Source organism: Camellia sinensis, chromosome 15, assembly GCF_055761805.1.
Source record: "Camellia sinensis isolate YWXY chromosome 15, ASM5576180v1, whole genome shotgun sequence".
Lineage (NCBI taxonomy): Eukaryota > Viridiplantae > Streptophyta > Magnoliopsida > Ericales > Theaceae > Camellia > Camellia sinensis.
In genome coordinates, this window is record NC_138975.1 from 94,596,819 (window position 1) to 94,610,067 (window position 13,249).

At 34.6% G+C, this 13,249-nt stretch overlaps 1 protein-coding gene across 2 annotated transcripts in view; it reads right to left on the bottom strand.

Annotated features, from left to right (window-relative positions):
• Positions 1–9,119, bottom strand: part of LOC114295058 (protein EXECUTER 2, chloroplastic) — a 31,989-nt gene extending 22,870 nt beyond the window's left edge. Inside the window, exon 1 of one of the 2 annotated variants that reach the window (XM_028239240.2) lies at positions 8,558–9,119. In XM_028239240.2, coding sequence (XP_028095041.2) covers positions 8,558–8,881 — 324 coding nt within the window. In that variant the 5' untranslated portion in view covers positions 8,882–9,119. The remainder of the gene's footprint in view (positions 1–8,557) is intronic. The other variant, XM_028239241.2, reaches the window with a different exon arrangement.
• Between the last annotated feature and the right edge of the window lie 4,130 nt (positions 9,120–13,249).

Below are 13,249 nucleotides of genomic sequence, written 5' to 3' on the forward strand. Positions count from 1 at the left end.
TTCAACTCTTCGTTTTATATGCATAACGTATTAGAATTATGCATTCTATACGCATTTTATCTTTCAAGGAACTTTTGCAATTTTAAGGATTATACATTTTTTAGTGTCTTGTTCTCACAAGAAATTTATGCTTGCTATCACTATATTTATTTTTCTTTCCTATTTTTAAATATGTTAAAAGTATCTTTGATGCAGAGTATAAGAAGCTCAAGAAAGGCTTAATTCAGAGAAGTGATGATACTTTGGACATTGACATGATTTCATAGAGAAACTAATATCAAAATTCTTAAAATATCAACTCTCAAATCAACCCTATGCCCTTCCTCTACCTATTAGCTTTCAATTTAACCATTGAAATCCTAAATTACTCACCGTGGAGGGTAAAAATATTGACCCAGAGCCCAACGAAATGGATGTATGGCCAAAGCAGCTCCAAAGTAAGGGCTAGGCCCAAACCCTTGTTAAGCCTATCCAAAGAAGAGACAAAGTCACGTGACCAAAGGTCTAAATAAGATCGCTTTCTGGAAGGAAATCTGCAGTACAAAGGAGAGCCCTTGGATCCATTTGTAATCTATGATGGAGATCAGAATTGACCAAGATAGGGATGTAGGATCATTATATCCTAACAATATGATCATCCGATGAGCAAAATCCGACAGTTGAAGATGGGAATAAGTATCTGAACTAATCCAAGCCATCCAAAATAAAACAAATCCGACGGTGACAAATCGAGATAACTTGACCACTTGCCCGACCAAGGTCTGCGGGCATAAAGTACCATTGGATCAAGACAATCATCCAACTGCCCAAATACAAGGTATTCACACTATAAAAGGAAGGACCAAGAATAACAAAAGGCAGGCAAGTAAAAAACAATATAACTTAGTCTTTCGTTTCAATAGAATATGCCTAAACACGATTCTGACTTGACCATCGAAGGATCCTCCCCACCAAATCTGGATGGGAGTGATCACTGACGACTTGGTGTCTTTTTGCAGAGCATAGGAATAAGCAACTTATCTCGCTTTCCCTATGAAGAAAATTTTGTCCTTCAACACTCACTATTTTCCAATAACCTCTGTTTTCAAAATCCAGTGTTGTCCCTACTTGTCCTACATCAATCTTACTATACATGATACGATACGCGATTCAAAAAACTAGAAAAACAATACTCATTTCGTATCCCGACTTGACAACTATGATTAGCACATAACGAATCAAGCATTTTATAAAGGGTAAAAACAAAATATTACATGGATAGTTGGAAAAGGTACAAATGCTCCCATGTAGAGGTTACTATGGAGAACAGAACTCATCCAGAGGAACTAGAAATCCTTCTAAGTTATGCAATGGCCTGTGGTAAGGTCCAAGACCTACTTAAGGACCCAATTATTGATCTTAAAAAGTGTTTCAAGTTACTCGCTTTACTATATTGTTGCAACACAAGAAAACTAATAGTTTGGTAAGAAAACTTTAATGTCCAAAATCAAACAAACCCAAAGGTCTCAAAATCACGGTAAAAAAGTGGCAGTATGGTCAGGTTGTTAATGCAACCAGTTAATAGAGGACTCATAAAAAGATGATTTTTAATTGACATAATTTAATCAATAGTCTTTTTTTATTTTTTATAATTAATAGGAACATAACTGAATCAATAGTCTTATAAGGAGAATTTTGGATTGATGTTGCTAATTTTTTAGGTTTTCAAGAGTTTTTAATTATTTTGGGGGAAAAAAATTGAGACTTGATTTGTTAAAATATGAGGTAGAATGACTTTTGGACATTTTTTTGTGTCGTCTTAGAGTTATATGAAACCTATAGATAGGCCCTATTAGTGTAAAGAGAATGCACCTCTACGCTTTTATGTATAATTTTGGAGATCAACATTTGATTAAAATTTTCTTCTTCTTCTTCTCGAGAGGATTGGATAACACAATGCACCCTTCCTCTCATGTCTTTTTCCTACTCTCTATCTCTTCTCTTTATCTCTCACCATACATGGGGAAAAGTAAAAAGAAAGAAAGCAAATCTATTTTTCAATCCCATTCAAATAAATACTTGTGAAATTCAGCTTACATCACAGGTGCTTAAGCAAACTATTCTAGGACAACAGCCGTAACATGGTGAGGATCAGTTTTTTCTTCATGGCAAAAGCTGAAGGGAAAGGCACAAAAATCGGAAGAATGACAATGCTAGAAAATTTGGAGGGAAAGCAATGATAGTTTTCTTCCTGTCCGAAACTGAACATATTTGGAGTGAAGGGAAAGGGTTTCTTAGACTCCTCTTTCCAGGCTCTGGCTATCTTTTCTCTTGCAATAAAACTCCCATCCATTTCACGAATTTCTCTATCTCTAGATAAGGGTTTCCCCTCACATTTTTATATTAGTGATAGATGGTTTGGTTGGATAAAGTGATTCTCTCTTTTTGTTTTGGTGATTCTATAGAATTTCGACATCCATGCAAAATCTGATTTCCTTAGCTATGAATTTTTTATTTTTTAGGATTGGCACTGGAGTGTCCGGATCAAAACCTAACTAATCCCCAATGTTGCACAGGCTCTCAACAAGGAGTTTTCCGCAAGTGCACATGTAAACACCCCATTTTTGACTAACCATTAAGAATAAGGCGTTTGAAAACTTTCCAATTATGAAATGAAAAATTATTTCATCCTTAGAGAGATTTGAAATTATTATGAGTTGCTGTATCACCCCGTTTTAGCCAAAAATCATCTTTTTTGCAAAAATAACCGTTTTACCCCTAAACCCACTTTTATCTGAAACCTAACTTTTTGGTCCCACCGAGGAGGGAAAAGTCCAGATGAATTTGAATTGATGAACATTTTCAAAACCATTGACTAATTTCATGCAAAAACGTCAATTGGAAATCAAATGGACCAACTTAAGTAATAGAAAGGTCCAAGTGCCTAGAACCACATACTTGTGCATGCATGCATGGCTAGCACACGTCGAGTGCACGTACATCCGCACCTGGAGGCTTGGCCGCTCGTGCGGTCGCACATGGCCTTCGCAGCCGCACAACCCACTAACATGCAGATTTTGGTCTTAAGTGCAAATTGGACGAGAGGCACAAGGAGTTAGCGATAAGGCAACCCTAGCTAATCCTAGAGTGTTCCCCAAGCCTCACTAGGCCTATAAATAAGACCCTCACCCCCCTCTTAGAGGGACGAAACTTTTAGACAATTTTGGAGTGTTTTAAGTAAGTTTGGAGTGTCTTCTCTCTACCAAATACAACTCTACAACTAAAAGTAGATCTAGGATTTGAAGAACAGCATCCATAATCAAAGCCAAGCCTGAGGGAAGCTTGCAAGTAAGGAAATCTCTTCTTCTTTCGCCTTTTCGGTTGCTCTTTGGTTTGATATTCAAACCAGCAAGTGCACTGTTTCTCTTGTTTTTAAATATGATTTAAGCATGTTTTCATTGTTTGATCATGGTTAGACTGTTAGTATTCATCATCTAGGTTAGCAATCTTGCATGTTTTCGCTTTGTTTTGCATGTTTTGATTAGTTGTATACTTGTTGCATGTTTAGGTTAGTTTATTCATCATATTAGCATACATATAGCCCGGTTCAATCATTATGTAAGATTCTGCATATTTATTTTTATGTGGTAGTTGCTTCGCTTGCATTAAATCATCTTTAGTAGCCTTAAACCGGGCTTGGATTTGCATTGTGTGTGTTTAGTAGCATGTTTAGGATCATTGTATCATATTTAATTCATATCTTGCATGTCGGACGCTTTGTGGTGGAATTTAGGTAAGTCATTCTCATTTCATGGCATATCGCTTGTGGGTTTTGCATTGTTCTTTAAATAATGCAAGTTAGATGCTTTTGTGATCGATTGGATGTTTTGGATGTTTTTACGAATGTTGCTTGGTTTAGATGGAGTTTATAGCCATATTATGTTAAAAATCACTTTTTGTTACAAAATCATTATTTTACAAAAAATATATGGCTTTATTCTTTTAAATCCAAGTTAAGTGATATTTATTTTATTCAATCACCTAGTTGTGAGATTTAGCAAAGGATAGGGTTAATAATGAATTTTGTGGAATAATTAATTATTTAATCTCATAAAATAAAAGGTTAGCAGAGGCCAATCACTTGATTGGGCGAAAACAGATGGCATTAATTAATGACCTTCCCCTTTTGAACCTAAATTCCCGAACCAAGAATATTTGGTTGTGACGGATTAGTGCCTGTACTTAGTTTTTATTGTTAAAGGTTTCTTAATTTCCCTTAAAAATTAAATGACGACTCTCGAATGCAAGTAAGTACAACATTGAGTGGAAACGCGCCTTATACCCAAAAAGGCACGGCGTTCATAGCAACACAGTTAATTTAAGAGTTTTTTCTCAGTCCGATGGCCGCAAGGAATTGTTAAAACCTAAAAGGTTTCGATCCTTGAACCTTGGAGGGAGCACACCTCCAAGACCCAAGGCCTTGCCACCAGGCCAACCCCTTAGGGTTCCTTGGCTACGAATTTAATTGGAAGAAAGGAGCATTGCACTCATAAAAATCATGCTAAAGAAAGTAGAGTACAAAAACATTGATATTCATATGCACAGTAAACAAGTTGGTCTTAATTCACACATAAGAATAGCCGATGAAGTTTGATATAATAGGCCAAATGACAGTGGTCAATGTTTTATGTCTAGGGTTAGCTTCATGGCAATTATTCTAGCAACAACAACAACAGCAACCAAAAAAAAAAAGTACTTAGTTCCATTGGATGGGGTCCGGGAGGCGTAGATTGGATACAGACATAAAATTTGACATAAATTGCACAAAGTGACTACCCTCAGTGCAAGCTCATGCATTGTGACCGGTGTCCAAGACTGATTTAGTTAGTTTTAGAGGATTTTACGGTAAGAAATATTGTTCCTTTTTCCACTTCCACCGTAGGGCCAAATAAAAGAAATGATCTCATCAGCATTTCTTCTTCCAGCACACTCAATTAACAGGGATAACCAAAGCTGAGTATTGTCTTTATATTCCTTTCATTCCCTTTCTAACTACCACTAATGACAAGTCGAAAAGATTATTTTCCCCGTCCATTACCTTAAAGAAATAGATATAGACAACACACAACCACATATGCATGTGTCTAAGAATGAGCCTTGTTATATATCACAGAGCATAGTTAACATCTCTAAACCAGTGAATTATATATATCATCCTTTCAATATTAACTCATCATCGTAGAAAGATATAGAGGAAGTTTGAGAAGCAAGAAGAAGGGCTCCAAAGCTTTTTATTTTTGGAAAATAATCCACAAACAGAAAATTATACAAAATTGCATACTAGAATGATATGGGAATGACTTCCATGAAAATGTAAGTCACATTGATGGCCTTTATTTTGGTTGTTGCTAATAGCACCCATCTTCCTTCTTTGAAACCCCACATTTTCATAATTATATTATTACAATTTTACCCCTCCACTTCCCTGCCACCCCCTAGCCCCTTCCCCCAACCCTACCATGTGAACCAAAGATTGACTAAGAGGGAGATAGAGATAGAGATAGAGATCAACTAAGAGAGACACAAAAATCGCGATTTGAGAGAAGAGAAGAAGGAGTAGTGCCGTGGAAGGAGAGGGGAAGGGAGGGGCTAGGAGTAGAAAAGGATGGCTAAGAGGTACTGGGTATGGGCGGGGGCGGGGGCGGGGGCGGGGCAAGAGGAGTTGGGCTGGCAAGAGAGGATGGGAAGCGGCTGCCAGAGATGATGGTGTTGGTAGCTGTCGGAGGTGGCTAGGGTTAGGGTTTCAAAGTGGTAAGAATAAGGAGGGTAATCAAAGAAAAAAATCAAAATATTTCAATGGGGGTCCAAAGAATAATAGTGGGAGCTATTAGCAGTACCCTTTATTTTTAAAATGAAATTGATTCACAAACATAATTTTCCTACATAAAACTCATCCAGAATGATGTGGTAGGGAAATCTTATAATTATAAGTCACAATCATGAGTGTTTTTACTTGAAACGAAACAAGTACAAAATGTTATATCATTTGGTATGAAGTTTTTGTACAAAAAAAATATTTGCATAGCATTACCCTTTTAAAATGATAGGACCTAAGAAAAAAATAAAAAAATGATAGGACCTAAGACTTTCAGATAAATTTTTTACAAATTTAATGTTTGTATTATACTACTACTTACTTTTACTAGACCAGACTGCCATGCTATTGAATTGTCAAAAGAACTATCACATGGGGAAAAGTTCATTACTTTCTTTCAAGTTCCAGCACTCTCATTCCAGAAAGTGCAAATTTCTCAATAACTCAAACCATTTCACAACAATCCTAACCCAAAATCAAATCCTTTGTAGCCACATCTCCAAAATTACATTTCTAAACAAAAATAATGTCAAAAATAGAAACAATTTTGGCATGTAACATTCATGAAGCTACACTAAGAACGCTTTAAGAAAATGTTATGTCTTAGGATCCACCTCACACTTCATTCATGAAGACTTACTAGTGCAACAATTGAGTGAGGCGTGCAGGAAAATAAATGCGTTTCGAACATGTTGCAGATTTACTACCCACAAATATTTACAAATTGGTGGCACCAACTGGAAGATTTTCTAGAGGACATTTCGGTTGCACAACACCAAACCTCAATTATAAATATTCCTTTAGGGGGAGCTTGTAGAGCATAAGTAAATCATAGTTACTCAAGTGAGGAGCTTCTTCTTGTTGTATACATTTAAGTTTGGGTAAAACTTGATAGCTCATTTGGATTGGGTGATTTGGGAAGAAAGAAAAGAAATGCATTTCTCTTGGTTCATATCACTTGTTTGGATAAGTAAGGAGGAGAGAAATGGAATGAAATGAGAAAAAATTGAGAGAAACTCATTTCTCTCACAAGCCTCATTTTGAATCTCTTCCAAAAGTGGAGATACTGTGAGAGAGAAAAAACCAACAAGTTACTATTCTTTTAAAATACCAAAACTACCTGTTTAGATATTGATGAAATAAAAAACTAACACCTATATAAAAGGTTAATCAAACAATTTATTTTCTTTTCTTTTATGTAGTTTAACCAAACAAGATAGGAGAGAAATCATTATCTTTTCTTCTCTTTTCTCTCCTATTTATCCAAACAAGAAGAAAAGAAATCACAAACTTCTCTCTTCTTCTTTTTTTTGGGTAAATTATAAATATATTCCCTGAAATTTACTTAAAATACGATTTGCCCCCTATAGTTTTGAAAATTACATTTTACCCCTTGAAGTTTCTAATTTAATAACAAATGACCCTTTTCATTAATAAATTATCAAGTCAATAAAGGGTTTTTAATAATGTCAAAATTTTATTTTAATTAAAAATTCCGGTAATTTTATCATTGTATAGAAGAGCAATTAGGAATTTCATTTTTTTTAGTTAATTTTGTTAAATAAAAATTCTGACAAATTGGTATTTGCAATTTTTCAAACCACATGGAGCAATCCGTATTTTACGCAAACCGTAAAGGCTGTATTTGTAATTTACCCTTTTTTTTTTACTACTCCTAACTTATATAATCATTTCTTTTTTGTTCTCTCCTAAGTTTCCAAACATAGTGTGAGGGTGTGTCTGTGTATGCCCAACTTTTTGAGACTTTGAGTATACCCATTATTTGGAGAATTTACCCATTGTTGAGTTAGAGAGAGTTTGAGTGTAACCACAGTTGAGTGCAGAGTACTTTTGGTGCATCTAAAATACAGAACAGAAGAGTTGCACGCGCTTACATGTGTGAAACATTGTCAGTTACTAACTGAAGCGGTTAGATCTGATAGGGGAAAAACAGCTCCACAGAAGTTACAACATTATTTGGCTTCATCCACGCCAAGTATGCTGTTGGCTTTGTAGTATACTAGCGGCCCGCACATGCAATACGTGTGCAATTAAAAAAAACGTAATAGTATAAGAATAATGATAAAGAAAAATACACATATAATATGTGTTGCTCATGTGATAAGGGCATGCTTTGCCAAACCCATGATCTTGGTTTCAAGTCTTGTCATCTTCTTTTTTACATAAAAATCAACTACAGAGGTATTTTGGGAAAATCCAAAATATGAGGCACAAATGTGTCAACCCCACCAGCACCACCAGCAGCCTTCACTTTATATATTAGAATAGATAAAATAGATAATTCTAGAGGTTTTATTATATTTGTCCTATAGTTTTTTTCTCTGCACTATATACTGGTTTTCCATGTAAAATGTTGGTGTTGTTGTCTATTTTCTTTGTCTTACTTTTGCTTTTGTATACTTTAATTTTCATTTGATTGGTAGTGTATTTCCCCAAATTGTTGTACACTTGATAATAACAACTCATATATGAATTAATAAGACCACACAAAATAAATAAATAAATTCATAGAAATATATAAGTTTGTGACAGATCCAGCAATTAGTCGCAACGTATCAAAAAACCCACTTCACAAAAAGTTAATTAAAAGCACCGAATAACATCTTTCTGAAAACATAACTATGTAGTTGAATATGAATGTATATGTAGAGAGAGAGAGAGAGAGAGAGAGATTGGGGGAACCTTGAGAACAGAGGCGAAGTTCTCGGCCTGTTCAATTTCAGAAAAATGGCGGGTCCAGCGATTCCAATCCCAATCGGAAGAATTGGCGGTGGTGTTGGTGCTGCTGCTGCTGCTGCAACGGCAAGAAAGCTTTGAACTTTTGCGGGTCTTGAGAAAATGCTTTCTGGGAACAGTCAAACCCCGACCCAACACGATCCTCAAGTTTCCTGAGTTCTTCAAAAAGCAATCAAAAGAAGAAGAAGAAGAAGAAGAAGATGATGAGGAAGGCCTCAATTGGGGCACTGAGATTGAATGTCCAGTGCCCCATACATTAGCCACCGCCATCTCTCTCTCTCTCTCTCTCTCTCTCTCTCTCTCTCTAGCTCTGGGGAGTACAGGAGGAGGAGGATTAATGGGTTGGGAGAGACTTTTCTATTGAAAATTGAAAATCGTATTATAATGGATAGGGTGATATCTTTCAATCGTATTATAATGGTGGATAGGGTGATATCTATCCACTGGTGGGCCTCATTGGAAAAATGGTTTTCTTCGCGCACCCAATATATTTTTCGTTTTGGAATGCAGGATCAATTTTTTTATTTTTTTTGACCTTTTAATTATTTTATAAAATTTTTTGTTTGAGATAATTTTTTTGATTTTTTAATTTTTATGAGAAAAAAAATAATATAATTATAGTTTAGATATGATATTTTTAGGTATTTTAAAAAGATAGTTAAAAGTTGTCTTTTATTTTTATTTTTTTGTAAGAGAGGAAGTGAGTTAAAAGTTAAAAAGTGACTTTTAACTTACTTTTTAAAATAGACATTTATCATATTTACTTTTTAACTTATTTTGTGTTTTTATAACTATTTTAACTTATAAAATTCATCCCAAACATAACCTATAGCTTTGTTTGGTAAAAAAAAAGTTTAGTTAGCATTTTGGAATTGAGATTTTTTTAGTTTAGGATTAAAAAAAAGGGTAAAAAAATTTTGATTTTTTTTATTTTTATAAGAGAAAAAATAAAATAATTATGATTTGAATATAATATTTTGGCCTCTTTTGAGTAAGTGATTAAAAGTTACTTTTTGATTTTTAACTTATTTTAGATCACATTACCTTTTTATTTTTTTATACATTTTTTAAAGAGTAAAATAAATAAATAAATAAATAAACTAGCTTTTAACCTACATCTCAAAACAACATTTTGTCTTATTGATTTATTTAGCCTATTTTATTTTTGTGCCTTTTTAGTTCCAATTAGAATAGTCAAACAAATTATGTTTTATTGAGAGATTTGAGAAGGAAAATTAAATTTATATTTCTCCTACTTTTTTTCTTTTTTCTTTCTAAATTCCTAATCAAACACATAATAAAGGGCTTGGCTTTTCTTTAATCTCAAATAAGTTTAGAGAGGTAATGTTAGATTCATTTGGCCAATTTTTGGACTCCGTTTCGATAATTTAAATTATTCATATTTTAGAATTCATCGAATACATTATTTTTTAAAAAAAATTAAGTTGATCAGATAACAGAAATCACATATTCGGATCAGTTTTATATAGAAAAAAATAGGCAGTGAGAAAATAAATTATTCATACAAAATTTATTTGAACACACGATTTTCGTTATTTAATCAACTTATTTTTTTATAAGAATATATACTCAACAAATCTTAAAACACGAACGATTTGAATTATCAAAACAATGTAAAAAAATAAATCTAGTAGGTCAGACTAAACATTTAATCCAATAGAGTAGACTTGAAATAATCCAATCCATCATCGAAAACAATGAAACAGTGGGTCTATATTGACCACATCCAATATTAGGGTAAGAATAAAGATTCAGAGCTCTAGAAAATGAATTCTTAAACAAAAAAATTTAATGGTAGGTCTCGCTATGGGATATGATATTTTGATTTTTTTATTTTATCACATCAGTAGAGCTCTGATTAAAACTATATCATTAGAGTTCTGAGGGCTGGTTTGGCAAGTGTAAAAAAAATTAAGAAGTTAAAAAGTTATCACTATTCACATAAAAAAATTAATATACAAATATTAATACAAATGAACTTTTTGTTAAATCAATAAACTGACGTTAGGCTAGCTTAAGTGAAAGGAAAGAAAAAAAAATTGTATATGTACATTCACTAAGTTTGATGGTAAAGTTGGGTCTGTGGGGGCTTACTATGGGTCCCGTTTTGATAATTTGAATCGTTCAAGATGTAGAACTCGTCTAGTACTATATACCTGTAAAAACTCACGTTTATCGGATATCGCTAACTACATGATCAAATAAGTTTTGTGTAAAAATTGAATGGTGTTATAATTAACAGTTGACAAAAAAAACTAACACGATTAGATAACTATCGATATCCAATCAATGTGATTTTTTACAAGCATATAGTACTCGATGAGTTCTACACATTGAACGGTTCCGATTAGAAAAAGAGACCCGTTGTGGGCCCCCACGGGCCGAACAACACCTTCAAATCAAAATCCGAAAAGGAGACAATCTTTTCTCATGTATTCACCGAGCCGACTGACTGTCAATCCGTACGGCATATTACACTATCTTCTCCTACACGCTTCTTTTATACAATTTTTTAATACACATTTTTTTATAAAAAATTCAAAAAATTAACTCAAATATTCATATTTTTTTACTCAATTTTTTAGTTCAAAAAAATAAAAAATACACTTATTTAGTATACCCTAAATAACTCCTGAATCACTACTATTAAGATAAAATACACTTTGCGTGTCATCTCATCATATCATCATCATATCATCATCATATATTAAAAGTACTCATACGTTTAAGGCCAAGTTTGACATATGAGAAATAATCCATCTTTTTATTTTTTTATCTTTTTTTCATCACATCACCTCTCTACTTTTTTGTACATCTTTTCGTAAAAAGACAAAAAGTACACTTATTTAGGTCATCCCAAACAACATGTTTTTCTCTTTTCTTGTGACACATTTTTCTCATTCTTTCTTTCTCTTATGTGATGCGTCATTCTTATCTTTTACTTTTAAAAATATCACAATAATATACTCTTATATGTTAAAATATACTCTTATATTTAATTAGTGCTAAAATATAATATATAAAAGAATTCTATTTAATATGAATTACTTACAAAATTAATACTTTATAAGTTAATTTTTTTCTATTAAATATTAAAAATATATATATATATATATATATTTTGTTGTCTAATATTAATTGAATGCTTGAGCGATAAATTCAATTTTAAATTTTTTTTGTCCGAAAGTTCATATCTTAAATAAAGACAAGCTCGTATAAGACAAAACTACCCTCTCATGCGTTTTATCTCACATCTCTCTCACTCTAATCTCTCTTCTGTTTCTCTCTCTCTCGCCCCAGGTCTCACAGTCGGTTCACCACCGTCCTAGCCATCGTCTGCACTCCGTCGTCGCCTCCACGATCGTCGATCAGCAGCTCTCATCTACTCTCTTTTTTTGCCATCGACAGACCCATCACCGCCACTCTCTTTCCGTTTTTTCTCTCCCACCCCGCTCGTCTCTATCTCAATTCCGATTAGTTTCATGACATTGCCAACTGCATCTCTCTCTTCTCCTCCCCCGTTGTCGTAGTTAGCCCCTACTCTATCGCCTCTCATGCAACATATATTGCTCGTTGTCGGCGTTGCCCCTTTGTCGTCACCCGTCACTTCCTACTCCAATGCCAGATCATGAACTTGATCTGGAAGATCTGGAGAAACTGTACACACACGCACTCGCACACACGCACATATATACATGTATGTTATATATAGATTTGCCCCTCTAATCTCTCTCCCTTTCTTCTATATATAGTTGTGTATATATATATATGTGTGTGTGTAGGGACATAATTTTTTAATGACAACACGTAGCTGAGGTGTCACCGAAGTGCTGCCCAAGGTGTCATGTGTCCTGGCCGTGATGCCGAGATGATCTCGGCTAGACCGAGGTTATCTGCGAGAATATCAAAATCCGGGATAAGCGGATAAGGGACAAGAGTCCTAAAGTGAGAGAAGACTTCAGTTTGGGTAAAGATAAGACTCTTAGAGAGTTTATCCCAATCCTACTTGGAGTCCAAGATTAGCAGTAATCCTAAGTCCACTAGAGCTAGGCTTCTATTGGGACTAGGATTGTATTGGCTATAAAATGGAGGCACCCACATGGGTCTAAGGTACGCAATTTATATTCTGAATAGTGAGTTAAGCATTTTTGCTATCTTTGAGAGATAACTGACTTGATCATCGGAGTGCCCCCGGGTGGACGAACCACAGCCGGAATCTTTTCTTTTTGTTGCAGGTCGTTCGGGCTTAATCTATTATGCCAGTGCTCTCCAACTAAGTACTAATTTGGCAGTGTAGTTGGAAATTGACACACATAATTTGGTGCCGTCTGTGGGAAAGAAAGGAGAATAGATAGCCAGCAACGGACAGAAAAAAAAGGTTGGGAACGACACCCCTACTGGGAGTGGGAAACCTGTAGACCTTGACGTCGAAGGAGACAACTGCAACAGAGAGAATCACGATGAAATTCACGAAGGAAATGACGTCGACCAAGAAGGCGACGTACTAAAAAAAACGGATCGAAGCGGGTACTACAACGAAGACGACCTCCAGGTATGGAAAAAAAGATGCTTGCGGAGGGACGATGAGGTAAAGGCCATGGCGAACAAATTGGCGGA